Below are 17865 nucleotides of genomic sequence, written 5' to 3' on the forward strand. Positions count from 1 at the left end.
GAAGGAGGTGGGGTGGAAATGAGCAGCAGATCAGCACAGGAGAAGAGAACAAGGAGTTAAAGAAGGAGGCGGGTGGAAGAGAACAGCAGATCGGCACAGGAGAACAGAAGAGAACAGGGAGCTAGAGAAGTAGGCGGTGGAAGAGAGCAGCAGATCAGTACGGGAGGAGAGAAGAGAAGAGAACAGGGAATTAGAGAAGGAGGTGGGTGGAAGAGAGCAGCAAATCAGCACAGCAAAAGAGAACAGGGAGTTAAAGAAGGAGGCGGGTGGTAGAGAGCAGCAGATCAGCACAGGAGAAGAGAATAGGGAGTTAAAGAAGGAGGCGGTGGAAGAAAGCAGCAGATCAGCACAGGAGAAGAGAGCAGGAAGTTAAAGAAGGAGGTGGGGTGGAAGAGAGCAGCAGACCAGCACAGGAGAAGAGAACAGGGAGTTAAAGAAGGAGGCGGGTGGAAGAGAGCAGCAGATCGGCACAGGAGAAGAGAAGAGAACGGGGAGCTAGCGAAGGAGGCGGTGGAAGAGAGCAGCAGATCAGTACGGGAGAAGAGAAGAGAACAGGGAATTAGAGAAGGAGGTGGGTGGAAGAGAGCAGCAGATCAGCACAGCAAAAGAGAACAGGGAGTTAAAGAAGGAGGCGGGTGGAAGAGAGCAGCAGATCAGCACAGGAGAAGAGAGCAGGAAGTTAAAGAAGGAGGTGGGGTGGAAGAGAGCAGAAGACCAGCACAGGAGAAGAGAACAGGGAGTTAAAGAAGGAGGCGGGTGGAAGAGAGCAGCAGATCGGCACTGGAGAACAGTAGAGAACAGGGAGCTAGTGAAGGAGGAGGTGGATGAGAGCAGCAGATCAGTTCGGGAGAAGAGAAGAGAACAGGGAATTAGAGAAGGAGGTGGGTGGAAGAGAGCAGCTGATCAGCACAGCAAAAGAGAACAGGGAGTTAAAGAAGGAGGCGGGTGGAAGAGAGCAGCAGATCAGCACAGGAGAAGAGAATAGGGAGTTAAAGAAGGAGGCGGGGTGGAAGAGAGCAGCAGATCAGCACAGGAGAAGAGAACAGGGAGTTAAAGAAGGAGGCGGGTGGAAGAGAACAGCAGATTGGCGGGACCTAAAAAACACCCAAACCCTATGTTTATCGCTTGAGCAAGGCAACATCTGTTTTTTTCGCTGTTAGTTTGCTCCCCCCAAAAAAGGCAAAGTAAGTTTGTTTTTTTCACACAAACCCATATGCTATCCTTGATTAACTGCTCTGCAACAATTATGCTAGTAAAAACTACATTTAAATACTATGCAATAAGGGAAACATTGCACACTGAAGCCGTAATATTTAAAACACTAAATACCAAGGCTATAACAATTTTCCAGATAAAATCTAAATGAACGTATGCAGAGCCTGCTGTGTTGACACCGCTCTCTTACCTCCGGCTTAGAGCATGCTGCTGCATGCTTCTCAGGGCGTAATGTACCATTGGACAGTTCTCAAATGGAGGTAAAACACCCGCAGGGCACAGCTGAAGAGAGATGCTGGGCTCGCTAGAATAACAGGCCCCTAGGAAGACAACAGGAGGAGAGAGGGAGTGCTTAGAAGTAAGCAGTGGTTCTTGGCACCCGACACCCGTTGACTGGTAAGAGCGAGGGTGTGATGTGCTAAGGAGAAAATCTGGAAATCTGCAATGCTTCGCCTATGTCAGATAGGTCCACTTGTTGAAGCTGTAAAAACCTTTGTGTCCTTTATGTGATGTGGTTCACAAAAGGTGAACACACCAGTCCTAGACAGAGTATACTGCCCAAGAGACATAACGCATATGGCTACAGTCCCAGATACAGGGGGCCCTGGAGAAGAGACACGGTGCACACAGCAGTGCCAGACACTCTGTATAGTGCCCAAGAGAAGAGCACACATGGCTATAGTCCTAGACATGGAGCACCACTGGAGGAGAGGCAAAGTGCACACAAACGTGCTAGTAATAGGGGGCAGTTCGGAAAAAATACAGCACACATGGCATAAGTCCCAGATGCAGGGAGCATGTCAGGAAGGTAATGGTGCCTCCAATAGATCCGGCAGGAGGGTTGGAGCTCCTCACATACTGGTTTCTATGGTTTGAGCCAGGTTACTAGGCTACGAACGCTCATTCAGCTCCCCTGATGTTTTTATTATTGATACCTGTTATTATAGTAAAGGTGCTAAAGAGACAACTTTAGATCTTACGTAATAAAAAGGAGCAGAGGAGTGCGAGGAGGGGAGCGCTTGGCTCAGAAGCCGAGCTTTGCGTATAGTGGCACTATTACTGCAGACAGCAAGTGATAGGTGCACGTGTAGCAATTATATGATGCACAATGTACATATAAGCAGCTGTAGAAACACGCCCTAGGCCTCTGTAAGCGTGAAAACGTAACGGAACTTAGGAGCGTTTGTAAAGCCATCTAAGCTGTGCAGTGTGCAGCGAATAGTGATGCACAGTGAGCTTTACAAATGACGACACAAGAACAACATCATACTAGTGCATCATATTAAGTACGTTATATTTACACAGATGGACGCCGCTGTGGATTCAAAGAGTGAGCATGAGTCTGTAATAGGACCCGGAGCAGAACTAAGCACTCCGAGGACCTGGAGCGTGAAACAGGCTATGAAAGTCAAGTGAGACACGACAGGCCCTTAAAACTGAGGGAAACTGTATTTTTAAACCGGGTCTCTGGTAGTTTCACGCATTAAGTGATGTGATATCACTGACACCGGTGACATTTTTGGAAAGTATAGTTGTAAACATGAATTTTGAAGCACTGAAGACCACATTTGACCAGTTGAGATCCCGTGTGAACCAGGATAGATGTGCCCGTCACGTACCCTGGGTCAGCCGGTTCCCGAGAAGGGGGGTGGGGGGGCGGCTGGCGAGAAGGCACGGACTGCAAGGGGGGAGGGGGGAGAGTTGGCCGCGCGGCTCACTGAGATTAAAGGGGCAAATTAAGTTGATGTGTGAATGATCTGCAAACAGAGCGAGATGCTGTTACAGTGCTACCGGCGCAAGTAAGTCTTTTGTGAGCAAGTTAAAAAAAAAAGAGTCCGGCTGGAGACTGTTTTTTAAATTAAGTTGATGTGTGAATGATCTGCAAACAGTATCAGATGGGTAACTTTTTAGGTCTCGCTGGTGTTAGCAGCGCGAAGTGCTGCTCCAGCGAAAGACCTATTGTTGTGGGTTTGCCGGGAACGGAGGACAGGGGGGTGGTTACGCGCTTTTCCTTGGCGATTTGACATCGTGGGCGCGCACACCCAGTCCGGCCCCGTGCATATCTCCTCTCCCACACTCACAGCCTCCCTCAATCGCGCGCAGACACAGCCACACTCACGCATGCGCACACACACACACACACCCACGCAGGCACATCAGGACGCACTTACACACACACATCCCCACATTTACACACGCACAGCTAACAGACACACAGTCAAACATATACATACACACGCACAGCTACACACACAGCTACACCCATACATGCACACACCCCGCCGCCACCCCCCACCCACCGCCACCCCCCCCTGCCACCACCCCCACTACAACTAAGCCCCACTTAGCGCATCGGCGGAACTCCGGACTTCAGCTGCCACCGTGGGGCTCTCCCTCGGGCATGGGAGTCCCGCGTCACCACTGCTCCTCTCCTAGCCAGCCACTCCATGGGCGCAAGCTTCCAGCAGGAAACAGAAGTCCCGCCCCACGCCAGTTTTCATCACGCGCACGTCTTTTTTTTAAATTTACTGATCCAAGATAGCAGACCCCTCTTTGATCCATAAATACAAAAATCGATTTTCACTAGCGCAGAAGCGCCTCTTTGAAAGTGAAGCGGCCCAACAGCAAATGAGACCTGCCGAACCCTCCCAAAACTGTTTTTTTTTTAAAAGTATGACTTTTAACGGCCGAGAGGAATAGAGGAGCAACGAAGAAGTAATCAGGGGAGAGGGGACGCAACAGGGAATGGGTGGCAGGCAGTGCTGGAAAGTAGGGGGATCCCGCCACAACCTGCTTCCGACACCTATTTCTGGGCCGGTTCTGGGATCCGACCGACCCAAGGAGACATGCTCAATTTGTCTTAGTATTTTTTCTGGCGCATCACAACATTCCACCTGTGTTTTCACCGACTGGGGAAGAGTTCTCTGCTTCACCGGACAGTGTGCAGATTCGCGGAGGGAAAGAGGTAAGCATTGCTCCGTTCGTCGGTATTTTGGCTGAGGGACTGGGGAAGAGGCAGAAGGTGCAATGGGTTTGATTTTTGCCACCTCTCTCGCACTTTGGAATTGTTGGAAAATGCTGCGCTTTGTTTCAAGGGCGGGAACCCACCACTCTTTACTATGTGGCACTAAAATGTAGTTTACGAGAGGTGGTAGTTGCAGAAGTCCGACGCTCCTCCGCCCTTTAACTATTTTGGATTTCTTCTTGAGAAGGTGGGAATGGACTCACCGGTGAACGTCCTCCTGAATGTATTTAGGGCTTTGTTGTGAACACCGCAGCAGATGGGGGGGGGGTTGCTCACATATCAACAGTGGAGCACACAGTTAGTTCAATGTTGTGCTTTCTTCTGTCAAAAGTGCACATGAAAGTCTGTCCGAATAAGTGTCTGACTTCATTTTGAAAGAGGTGGCAGTGGGATTTTGTGTCTTATATCCTTTGCAATATGTCAGTGCCTGCTGGTTGTAAAGTAAATAGCCGATGCCCCAGTACTGCTGTTAAGGGACACTATGTCACATCGAGCACCTTAAGCCAGTGTTGGCGTTTAACTCGCAGCAGTTTGCATTCTGGGGACGTGTAGTTTTGAGTTGAGTAAATAGAGTATACACAGCTGAACATGCTAAGTACCCGTGCGGAATAGGCGTGGCTCCATTATCGGACGACAATTAAAACACACAGATGTTCTGTAAGAACATGCTTGCCCTTAAAGATGCCTGTTTTATATCCAGTAGATGCTATTTCTAAAGTACTCTGCAGTGCTGACATAACCCTTCTCCCTCGGCTCGGCTCGCCACTCGGCTCTACCTGTGAATTATCTGCCTTGCCCAGTTGATGGGGCTTTGGGTTCAGTTTCTTTGAGTGCGTTGAAGAGACTGGAGTAGTGGCCACTGGGGCCCTGTGCTTCCTTCTCCGTATCACAACTAGCCCTATTGTCCGTGTCACATGACTTCTAAACTTTGTAAGATCTCCTTGCCTTCAAAACCCCTGGAACCAAAGCACTATTGCAGGAGATCGCAGGGGATTGGGCGAACCTTACTGGTGCCCCCAAAGAGAAAGGTTTGTAACACGAAAACACTATACCGCAGCTATTACAACCAGCTTTGTTATTACTTATTAGATGTAGATGGTGTGTGGGAACCACAAACCTGAGCAGGTCCTTGTCATCACAGCCATGACTGGCAAGCATGTCAAAGTATGTCTATGGTTGAAAACATCGTTTGTGAAATGTCTGTCTTTGGCAGTGACACTGCCTTGAGCATATATAATTTTAGTGCTTGTTGCTGGGAGTTTTTCAGGTTAAAGTGTTATTACTTATGTCAAGTGTGCCCGTCTGCGCCTTCTGCCTGTGCCCTTAATCTCAGGATGACAATCAGTAGTTAAGGGACACACGTTTGTTGTGTTCAGGATTGAGTGACGTCTCTCCTTTCTTCACGCCTTCATTGTACTAATACATGAGGCAGGCGTTTCAGAGCCTCTGGGGCCTGCCAAGCGGATGTGATCTGTGTTTTTGGGTTTCGGATTATTCTGCCAACCCCCTCCCCCATTCCCACCATTGTTTCTTGATGATGTACAAGGGCTTGTATCTGCTGCGCTCTGATGTTATTGTTCTGGTTCCAGATAATTGCTCTTCTGGGCACTAGGCCCGCTGTAAACTATTGTTTTGGTAATATGTAATGCCTGCACACCAGAGAAGCTGGACCTTCAATGGAGATGTGCTGTAAATGGAGGCCATGTCTTAACTCGCCATTGTGTGTGATAAATTGTGTAGAGTTGCTGCATGTTGCCATGTGGGAGTTGCACAGTGCAGATGATCATTTAATGCCACATGTCCCTGTGTTGCTGCTTGTAGCCAGGGCTGTTCGAATGTTGTATTCTTTTGGCAATATTGCGAATATCTAGCAAGTCTTGCACCATCACGTTTGTTAGAGTTAAATAAGCACATATACAACAAATTAGTGAAAATGTCACTAACAAAATGGTTCTGCGTGATGTGCACTTTGCAGGAAACTGAGTTCTCCTGCGATGTGCAATTGTTCATTGACCCGCTTTGCGGAGGAAAAATCTGCATCTTTTTTGCAGCTTGGCTGACTTTGAATAGTAGAAAAGTATCTAGCTATTCTGAGGAGACTCGAGTGAAGGTAACCCTGAAAGCCTAACAAACATTGTTAAGTGCAAAAATTGGCAATGTCTAAAAACTTGACAGTAGTGAAAAAACCTTGTATACCCTACTCACAACCTCTGTGGGTAAATCCATCTACATTTTTAGGTCTCGTCCTATTAATCCCGCAAGGGATAATAGGACGAGAGTATAGAGGCCAAACCAAGGTCTGAAACCATCGTGGATTTCCTACAGTTCGTGTGGTGCACTGGGGCGGAACGCGCGTCCACATCAAAGCCATCAGCCTCCCTCCCACAGGCATCTGAAGCTTCCTCCAGCATGCGCGCAGCCTCAGGCATTTCTCCTCCCCCCTAATTATTCACCCCTGCTGTTGCTGCCCACGGCCTCCCAGTGTACTTTTATTTACATTTTTGATCCTCTTTCACATCTCCGCGTTTTTTGTGTGCCTTTCAGCCCTCTGTCAGACTCATTTTTCCCTTGTTTTTCTGCCCTTATGCCCTCTGTTAGAATCGTTTTATGTGCCTTTGTACCCTCTGTTAGACTTGGTTTGTGTGCCTTTGTGCCCTCTGTTAGACTCGTTTTTTGTGCCTTTCTGCCCCCTGTTAGACACGTTTTTTTGTGCCCTTCTGCCCTCTGTTAGACTCGTTTTTCCCTTGCTTTTCTGCCCTTCTGCCCTCTGTTAGACTCATTTTTTGTGCCTTTCTGCCCTCTGCATCATCACTTAGCGCTACCCCAGCATCACTCAGCACCACCACATTATCACTCAGCACCACCACATTATCACTCAGCACCACCACAATATCACTCAGCACCACCCAGCGCCACCCCAGCATCACTCAGCACCACCCCAGCACCACCCCTGCATCACTCAGCGCCACCACAGCATCACTCAGCACCACCACGGCATCACTCAGCTTCACTCAGCGCCACCACAGCTTCACTCAGCGCCACCACAGCTTCACTCAGCGCCACCACAGCTTCACTCAGCGCTACCACAGCTTCACTCAGCGCCACCACAGCATCACTCAGCGCCACCACAGCATCACACAGCGCCACCACAGCATCACTCAGCGCCACCACAGCACCACTCAGCACCACCACAGTACCACCACAGTACCACCACAGCACCACCTCAGTACCACCACAGCACCACCACAGCACCACTCAGCACCACCCCAGCACCACTCAGCCCCACCCCAGCATCACTCAGCGCTACCACAGCACCACTCAGCGCTACCCCAGCATCACTCAGCACCAGCACATTATCACTCAGCACCACCACAGCACCACTCAGCACCACCACATTATCACTCAGCACCACCACAGCACCACTCGGCACCACCACAGCATCACTCAGCAACACCACAGCATCCCTCAGCACCAACACAGCACGACTCTGCGCTACGAGAGCATCACTCTGCGCCACCACAGCACCACTACAGCACCACTCAGCACCACCACAGCATCACTCAGCGCCACCCCAGCATCACTCAGCGCCACCCCAGCATCACTCAGCACCACCCCAGCATCACTCAGCACCACCACATTATCACTCAGCACCACCACATTATCACTCAGCACCACCACATTATCACTCAGCACCACCACAGCACCACTCAGCACCACCACAGCACCACTCAGCACCACCACATTATCACTCAGCACCACCCCAGCACCACTCAGCACCACCCCAGCACCACTCAGCACCACCACAGCATCACTCAGCACCACCACAGCATCACTCAGCACCACTCTGCGCCACCACAGCACCACTCTGTGCCACCACAGCATCACTCTGCGCCACTCAGCACCACCACAGCATCACTCAGCACCACCACAGTATCACTCAGTGCCACCCCAGCATCACTCAGTGCCACCCCAGCATCACTCAGTGCCACCCCAGCATCACTTAGCGCCACCCCAGCATTCACTCAGCGCCACCCCATTATCACTCAGCACCACCACATTATCACTCAGCACCACCACATTATCACTCAGCACCACCAAAGGACCACTCAGCACCACCACAGCACCACTCAGCACCACCACAGCATCACTCAACACCACCACATTGTCACTCAGCACCACCACATTATCACTCAGCACCACCCCAGCATCACTCAGCGCCACCCCAGCACCACTCAGCACCACTCAGCACCACCACAGCACCACTCAGCACCACCACAGCACCACTCAGCGCCACCCCAGCATCACTCGGCACCACCACATTATCACTCAGCACCACTCATCACCACCACAGCACCACTCATCACCACCACAGCACCACTCAGCACCACCACAGCACTACTCAGCACCACCACATTATCACTCAGCACCACTACATTATCACTCAGCACCACTACATTATCACTCAGCACCACCACATTATCACACAGCTCCACCACATTATCACTCAGCACCACTCAGCACCAGCACCACCACAGCACCACTCAGCACCACTCAGCACCACCACAGCACCACTCAGCACCTCCACATTATCACTCAGCACCACCACATTATCACTCAGCACCACTCAGCACCACCACAGCACCACTCTGTGCCACTACAGCATCACTCTGTGCCACCACAGCACCACTACAGCACCACCACAGCACCACTCAACGCCACCCCCGCATCACTCAGCGCCACCCCCGCATCACTCAGCGCCACCCCCGCATCACTCAGCGCCACCCCCGCATCACTCAGCGCCACCTCCGCATCACTCAGCGCCACCCCCGCATCACTCAGCGCCACCCCCGCATCACTCAGCGCCACCCCCGCATCACTCAGCGCCACCCCCGCATCACTCAGCGCCACCCCCGCATCACTCAGCGCCACCCCCGCATCACTCAGCGCCACCCCCGCATCACTCAGCGCCACCCCCGCATCACTCAGTGCCACCCTAGCATCACTCAGCGCCACCCTAGCATCACTCTGCACCACCACATTATCACTCAGCACCACTCACCACCACCACAGCACCACTCGGCACCACCTTAGCACCACTCGGCACCACCCCAGCACTACTCAGCACCACCACATTATCACTCAGCACCACCACATTATCACTCAGCACCAGCACCACCACAGCACCACTCAGCACCACCACAGCACCACTCAGCACCACCACAGCACCACTCAGCACCACCACAGCATCACTCAGCGCCACTCCAGCATCACTCGGCACCACCACATTATCACTCAGCACCACCACATTATCACTCAGCACCACTCAGCACCACCACATTATCACTCAGCACCACCACATTATCACACAGCACCACTCGGCACCACCACAGCACCACTCAGCGCCCCCACAGCATCACTCATCACCACCACAGCATCCCTCAGCACCACCACAGCACGACTCTGCGCTACCAAAGCATCACTCAGCACCACCACAGCATCACTCAGCACCACCACAGCATCACTCAGCACCACCACATCACTCAGCGCTACCCCAGCATCACTCAGCACCACCACATTATTACTCAGCACCACCACATTACCACTCAGCACCACCCCATTATCACTCTGCACCACCACAGCATCACTCAGCGCAACCCCAGGTTATAGGTGTCAAATTTGCAAAAGTTTGGCATTGTAAATAACAAAGCTATTTATTTAGCTATTTTCAAAACCAAAACATAAATTAAAAAATTGTCATTTACAAGACCAATAGCTCAAACTTTCCTATTGCGAGACATTGCATTGCAAATGCTTGTTTAAACAAGCGTGAGCACTGGGAGGAGGGTAGGTTGGAGGAATGAGGGCGAAATACCTCTATTTTCCAGCGTGCTCTTGGTCAGCCGGTTCCCAAGAAGGCGGGTGGGGGGGTGGCTGGCGAGAAGGCACGGACTGCAAAGGGGGAGGGGGGGCGAGTTGGCCGCGCGGCTCACTGAGATTAAAGGGGCAAATTAAGTTGATGTGTGAATGATCTGCAAACAGAGCGAGATGCTGTTACCGTGCTACGGCGCAAGTACGTCTTTTGTGAGTAAGTTAAAAAAATAGTTACATAACACACAGACTCAGAGAGAACCGGAAAGTGTTAAAGCTGACAAAAGGGACGTAGATTACATCCTACTCCTACTCTGACAAAAGCGTAAGCAGAGACGATTGCAGCCATGTTCTTTTTAGAAATAATAGCCTCATGCACGTTTCGCAATGCCTGCAGTCCGTTAAATAAATAAACAATGGTGAGACAACATGGGAAGGAGCATGAGAGACTCAACGATGAGGCACAATCGAAGGACTGGTACTTTACTGCCACGCTGGAAGCGCTGGCTCTCTGCATTGTGGGCGGTGTGAAGTGGGAAGTGTGAAGATCCCTTTGAAGTAGGTGAGTGGGGCGGGGGAGAGAAGGCGGGGAGACAAATGTCTTTCATGTGGTGATGCGAGGCAGGCGGATAGAAGCGCGTGCACGGGACACATGCACTTCTGGAAATCTGCATTTTTGAGACCTTAGTTTAGCTCTTAGTTTAGCCCCAATAGTCTCGCCTATCCATTCCTTGCGGAATGGGATAGGCTCGACCTAAAAAAAGAGGTTCCAATATACAAAAACTACATAACAGTGTCAAATGGACACATTCTGGTACACTGTGAAACAGCAGCAGTCAAAAACACAAACCACTCCAAAAGAAACAGCATTGGCAGGAGATGGGATCTGATAATACTGGAAAGTGCACCAGAAGCATCCTGCGATCACATCACGTTCTAAATACAAAGGCAAAACTAAAGAAATTATAAGGTAAAAACAAAAGCACTGGACTTGAACGGGACTAGCTTGTGTGTGGATGTGCACCTTGTAAGAGCAAAATGCAGTCACTACAAGAAAAGGGAATATGTGGTTTAAGTAGGCTGACCCACTGCTCTATGCTAAATGCTGTAGTGGGCATAAGCAAAAACCACTGACCAATGGAATGAAGATTGGTGGCTAAAAGCCCCAATATGAAAGTATTGTACACATATTTAAGAAACATCAAAAGGTCTTGGCTAACGCCAGGCCTAAAAATAGGATCAGGCAAAAATCAGTTCCTGTCATGAAACAAAGCATGCAAATTGAACCCAAGCGGCCTTTCACAGGGAAAATACCACATAATTATCCCCTTTCAAAAAAATTTCACCTTGAAAATTTGTCAGAATTTCTAATTGTCTTCCCCTTGGAATCCATTATGCCAGCAACACATTAAAACTTTCAAAGAAAGAAATTTCACTTCCTGCTGGATAAGAGAAAAACAAAGCTTCACAGGAAAAAATCTGATCAAAGTAGCTATATTCAACTGGAATTTCTCTTTAAAATAATTTCCTGGAGGTCTGATCAAAAATGTGAGAATTATGCTTATTTTTATCAGTTCGCAAAAAGATAGTTTGCAACAGTACATTTTTCAATATCAGTTTCTCAACATTTATTTTTGGGCATTTGCTTCTTAGTTGTGTCTTTTATGACTTTAAATTGAAGCTCAAAGGTCTTTGTCCTAAATCGGTGCAAGTCCTAAAATGAACGCAAATACTCTGCGCCTGTTTGAGCAATAACTCCCGTAAATAACTCCATCAAGGCCTCATTTCACTCAATAAATTGAGTACGAAAAATGTTTGCTCCTGTTTTAGCAGTTGTAATTATTTTGCGTTGTGTGCAAATAGAGCAACGTAGTAGTCAAATAATGAAGTTATGTATGTACAAATATGGCAAATTATCTGCTAAAACCTAGTGACAATCTTGTGTAATACATAATTATATCAAGGAAGTTTAGAGCCTGTTATACCTCAGCTCCAAAATGGACATTATTGATTAAGTTGTAAATCTAATCAACGTGATTTTTTTTTCCACCACAGGAAGGACTGTTACACGAAGAGTGTGATTGCGCTCCCGCAGCCTGTTCAGATAAGAATCATAAAAGATGTGGTGTCTGGATTTTCGAGAATACCATAGGAGGATTCCATTACAGGTAAACCAGACATGACATGGTATGACAAGACAAACCTGGGCCATCAGGATGTAAACTCACTTGCTAGGGTTCTGGCCCAAGGGGTAGCGTGGGTTAGCTGTCATGAGATTTATTTGATTTCCTTATTTTTTTTATTGTTAATAATACCACTCTACTTGTAAATTGGGTTGTAGAGGGCGACGCAATAAATACCTACAGAGACTGTAATCTATTTACAAATATCTCAAAAGTTAACACATTGTAGGGAAGAAAGTGAATTAAATAGCTGATAGAAGTTGATAGAGCAAATGTCAGTATATCGTGTGGAATTAATTTTGAGTGCAGTAGGAAAGGAAAGACAGATTAGGAAAAGCAACAGGCACAGTGAGGGGTAGGAGGAAATATTAATTAATGAGGGAGTGGGGACCGGCCGGAAGACAACTGGTGAGGACAGTGGGAGCAAAACAGTTACGCAATTGGGTAACTGGTGATAAGGTGGGTTTGCATTTTTTTCCTTAAATGAAGATCTTAATGAAATGTGCGGAGACCCAAGGCACAGCTGAATGAAGGATTCCCCTTCCCTGAGAGCAGACCTGGGACCCAGGCAACCAGATGTTGACCTTGGCTGTGAACAAATAAAACCTAGTTTAAATGAGGGAAGAAGAAGAAGGAAAAACTGAACATCAAAAGAGGGCAATGCAGAGGGAGGAATGGAGGTCCAGAGGCTATTTTGTAATCAAATTAAGATAAATACGGGCATATAAACTGTAAATTTCAGTAATCAGTTCGAGAAGAATACTTTTAATTTAGTCTACTAATGAAAGAAAAGCCTAAAATAAAATAATATAAATAAAACCACTTTATAAACGCACCATAGTAGCAATGGAGGCAGAATTCACTTTATGTAACATTTGAATAACATTTCACTCAGCAGAAGACAGATATGTTTTACGTATTTGAAAACACTTTGGACCAATAAGAAGGATATGACATGGTTCATTAAGGGTCATTCAAGTGCAATTGCAGACCTCTTCTCTTGGACGACTAGTAATTCTCTTTAAATAAAAACTTCTAGGAATACACCCAAAAGCACCAAGAGATGGGTCGGGAACATACATTAATCAGTAAGACGCCACATTACTGAATTCTCTCAGGCGAACGTGATACTACAAAGTTTTCTCTTTAATTTAAGTCAAATTATTTGCAGCGAAGGTCCTTCCACCAACCTCTCCTCCGGGCGAACAACTGGCACCTTAGAAGCTGCTATTGCACGTGTTACCAAAGGAATTTCCTCTTCAGGGTTAGTTGAAAAATATTAAAAATACTAACACTAGAGAATGAACTGCATCTCCCTTTCCAGGTACTTTAACATAAAGTAGTCATTGGATGTGACCAGAACATGACACTCTGTGGACAGAGTGAAGAAAAGATTTCAAAAAGCAACAAGAATACACAGTAAAAACACCACAATGGGTAGTAGCAGGGTGAAGAATGGAGGTCTAGACGCTCCCATGAAAGCCCCTCCCCCATAGGTAAACCAACGAGGAGCTGAGTAATACAAGAGCACGAGGAGAAGAGAAATATGGCTCCAGAGAATCTGTCACAAATGTTTCTGATGTAGTTGTGTAGGATAGTGGGCATCAATTATCTGGCCTTTTACTTGCTAGTGAGTGCAATATTGAAGCAGTCTACCAATCATGGAAACCTAACAGTGAGTCGCTTGTCTCCTCCCCAAGACACCACGACTCACAACAGTCAAAGTGAGACTGCACGAGGCTAAAGATTCAGCCTGTGACGACAGGCACTCCAGGAGGCCTAGCAGACTTGTAGCATGTATACCACCCATAGCAATCCATCCAGCCATCCCACAGCATTTGAAAGAGCAGGTTGTGATGGGAAAAGTTCAACCTTGAGTGACCAGATAAGATAACCCATTAAGAGATGTGTACCCGCTGCTGGGTGTTTTACATAGATGGATGTAAGCTCAGAACAGATGACTTTGGGGTTAACATGCATGGGCTGACAACAAACACATCCGCGAGCCACTTGTCCCTCTCACCAAGGCCCCACAGTGGTCCAAGTGAGACCTCCTGAGGCTAAATAGCAAGTGTATGAAGACAGGGATCAGAGGAGGCCTGGCACACTTCCAGCAGCAAGGCAAGCCACAGGGGCTCAAAGAACTATTCCTCAAAATGTGGAAGAGTGGGTTGAAAAGCAAACGCATCACCGTTGAATGGCAGGAGGAGATTACCCAAACCAAGATGTGTATCTGTTTCTAGATGTCCTGCAGGTGAGAATGTGAGTTCAGAACAGGTGGGCCACAGATTATTACAATAAGACCCAGAAGGATATCTAGGGTCGTGGCAATAGACATTAACAATATCATTGACTCAGCTGTTTCTTTTGTGGTATGGGTGGGAAATATGGCAGAGAATCACAGTTGATTCCACAATCCGTTGTGAAGAAGAGCTCTGTTTCCACCTGGCCTTTACCTTATCTGATTCTTTCCTGCCACTTTGAAATGTGAAAACTGACACAGTACTTAACAATATAATAAGAAATATGGAGTCGAGCATCTTAAACCAGGATTGCAAAATCTATCAGTTTAAAATTCAACACATTTCTCAATGTTTGTCATTGTGGTACATGGTGGGGGGAATGAGTGACACCACTTCCACCCCCCCCCCTCTTGTCCCTGCTCATCACCCACACCCCTGTGTGTGGTGGTGTCGGTGATGCCTAACCAAGGGTCACTGGACATGCGTGACAAAGGTCTCATTTTACTCATATTTAGTTTCACTTAACACTTACAATTATTTCTATTATGATTTATGGCTGTAGCATCTAGTTTGAAAATTAAGTTTTTATATAAAATGTGAGCTATAATTTCTCTTTGTGAAAAAGTGTGAAAGTATTTTTTGAACAAATGTCGAATTGTTTACATATGTGAACAATACATTTTTTCTATATACTGTCTACCACATGCATTTAATTTAATATCATTTAAAAAAAATATTTCCCAAAACGAATTGTTGTAAGCAACGCCCCGTCAATCTAAATTGCTTTCATGCAAAATATTATCTGGGACCAGATAATTACTTTGGAGTGCGTTATAACATTTAAAATAAAATCATTTTTAACCACAGACCTCCCCGCACAACTTCTTCAATGATCTAAATTTCCAAGAGGGTCCTGCATACTGAGTCAAATGTAATTAATTTCCATATTTAAAGTGAAAGGACAGTGTAAGCTTTCCCTCTTTATCTGCTCCCCATTCATCTTCAAGCAGCCAATCAGTGCCAAATGGTAAATAATGGTGGCCAATTGTCCAGTGTGTGATTTTCGCTCAAAGCCAGTATTGAGTTGGTTGGACCAGCAGTCTTAGCACCAGCCTAGTCTAGTAGTTGTCTGCATCATCCTGGTCAGGTCTTTCTACCGAGTCCTGGATAATACTAGCCACCATAGACATAACTAGTGCCAGGTTTTCAGAGTTTCCACTGGTTGTGTATCTGAACTTAGTTAAGTTAATATGTTGTATATGTAGATGCATGCTATGCAGATCTTCTGAAAACTGGGCTTGGATCTGGCCTTCGTTGGGCAACTGTGGTTTAAGACGTTGTGCATATTTGGTGGGCACAGAGCTTTAAAATCCACATTTCTAGGTGAATAACCCATCTTATCTGACTTACTAAAATGGTGACATGGTTTCTGAGCGGATGTTCTTTCGAGAATTACACATGTCTTCTTCTTCAACTTACAAAGCTGACTTGTTCTAATCTTCATTTGACAGGTTGATGAACCCCGTCCCTGAGAGCTCCTGCTGGGGTCAGGAGAAAAGGCTGCTGATTGTTGCAGCCAATAACGTGATCACACTCGACATCTGATATTCTGAGGTCTCCTCCGTGTCGATTGTTGAATCCTTTTTTCTGTAGAAATCAATACTTTTTACATTAAAATAAATAAACCCAATAAAATGCAAAGCTTTGAATTGGCTGTCCATTTTTTATTTATTCGTTGCTTCTTGTGTATGTTTAGTTTGTCTGTAAAGCATGAGTTGCAGAACCTGATTGCTTCTAGGTACTTTTGTATTCCTGCACATCTAACCTGGGCTTCTATTGGAATTCTATAACGCATATTAGCAAGTCCATTAGCGCCATATTAGCGGCAGTTTCCTGCCACTAAAACAGCGATAATTTTAACGAGGTTCTTGCTAATATGCCCCTAAGTTTTTTCATTTTGAAGTCTATTCCTGATCACAAAGTGGACTTTATTGAGCGTAGCATTGATTAAGTTTGCCTTGTAATGAGCTGCGATTTCATTGGTGGGCCTATTGTATCAGAAACCCACGGTACGGGTTCGCATCGGTAAGTTGTTGTCTGATACCAATCGTGTCAGAAGGGGCACTAGACAGGGGTGTCCCCTATCCCCATTGCTCTTTTCATTGGTAATGGAGCCCCTGGCGGAACAGCTGAGAGCACAAGGTATAGATTGGGGGATCCCCCTAGCGGATGGCCTCCATACGGTATCTTTATATGCCGATGACCTACTTTTATATATCAGAGATCTGACCCGTTTGCCAGTGGCCCTAACCGATATCTTTCGCACCTTTGAGGCAATGTCGGGGCTTAAAGTTAATTGGGCCAAGTCTGGGGTGTATCCCTTTAGTGTAGACACGCAGGAATGTGAGATCACTATCAATGGTGGACGACTCACCTGGTATCCTACCACGTTCCGCTATCTCGGAATATATATCTATAGAACCCCAGCAGATGTGTTGGAAGGTAATTTGGTGCGTGCTATCTCCTCCCTGCAAGCACAGATGAACTGCTAGAAGACCTTCCCTCTTAATGTGCCCAGCCGTGTCACGCTGACGAAAATGATAGTCTTACCCAGGCTATTGTACTACTACGCCAACCTCCCGGTATATGTTCCAACACGTATATTCCGCAAATTAGAAACCTCAGTAAGAAATCTCATATGGAATATGGGTCGGCCCCGCGTAGTGTTAACTAAACTCTATGCACCCCCAGATGCTGGTGGCCTGGTGGTCCCTAACCAGGAACTCTACTATCTAGCGGCACAGCTGCAGTGGGTGACTGGCTCGCTGAGCGGGAAGAACTTGGGAGATACCGCCACGGACTCCACTGTGTGGACACTGACGCAGGTTCACACACTGTTTCGCCCACTGACCAGGGCTCCCTACCCGTCACAGTTACATTTGGCAGTTGCACGCAAATGCTACATGAGAAGCTTGAAACACACTAGTGCCGTGATACCATATGCCCCAATAGTTCCATTACTGGGAACACCCAGGGACAGAAATGTCATCACGGAGGCGGCGCTGGAACGCTGGGTACAGGCCGGGGTGGACAGAATGGGAGACCTATATGCAGAAGGGGTGTTAATTCCTTTTGAGACTTTGGTGGCAGACACGGGCCTCCCGGCAGGACCGTTCCTCTTATACGCAACAATCACACACACACTAACGCGGGCTTGGCGCGACCTCTCCGGAGAGTTACCAACGCATTTACTAGTGCAATACTTGCACGTTATGGGAAATGGCTCCCATGTAGTCCATTGGCTCGCACAGGCACTCCTTACCCATACACA

The 17865-nt window shown here is 47.4% G+C and overlaps 1 protein-coding gene across 1 annotated transcript in view; it reads left to right on the forward strand.

Moving 5' to 3' along the window:
• LOC144823916 (coagulation factor XI-like) overlaps positions 1-16243 on the forward strand; it is a 232273-nt gene extending 216030 nt beyond the window's left edge. The window contains exons 10-11 of the mRNA XM_078682830.1: positions 12164-12276; positions 16046-16243. Coding sequence (XP_078538956.1) covers positions 12164-12260 — 97 coding nt within the window. The 3' untranslated portion in view covers positions 12261-12276; positions 16046-16243. The remainder of the gene's footprint in view (positions 1-12163; positions 12277-16045) is intronic.
• Positions 16244-17865: the final 1622 nt, after the last annotated feature.

The sequence above is a fragment of the Lissotriton helveticus genome, chromosome 1_1 (assembly GCF_964261635.1).
Source record: "Lissotriton helveticus chromosome 1_1, aLisHel1.1, whole genome shotgun sequence".
Taxonomy (NCBI): Eukaryota; Metazoa; Chordata; class Amphibia; order Caudata; family Salamandridae; genus Lissotriton; species Lissotriton helveticus.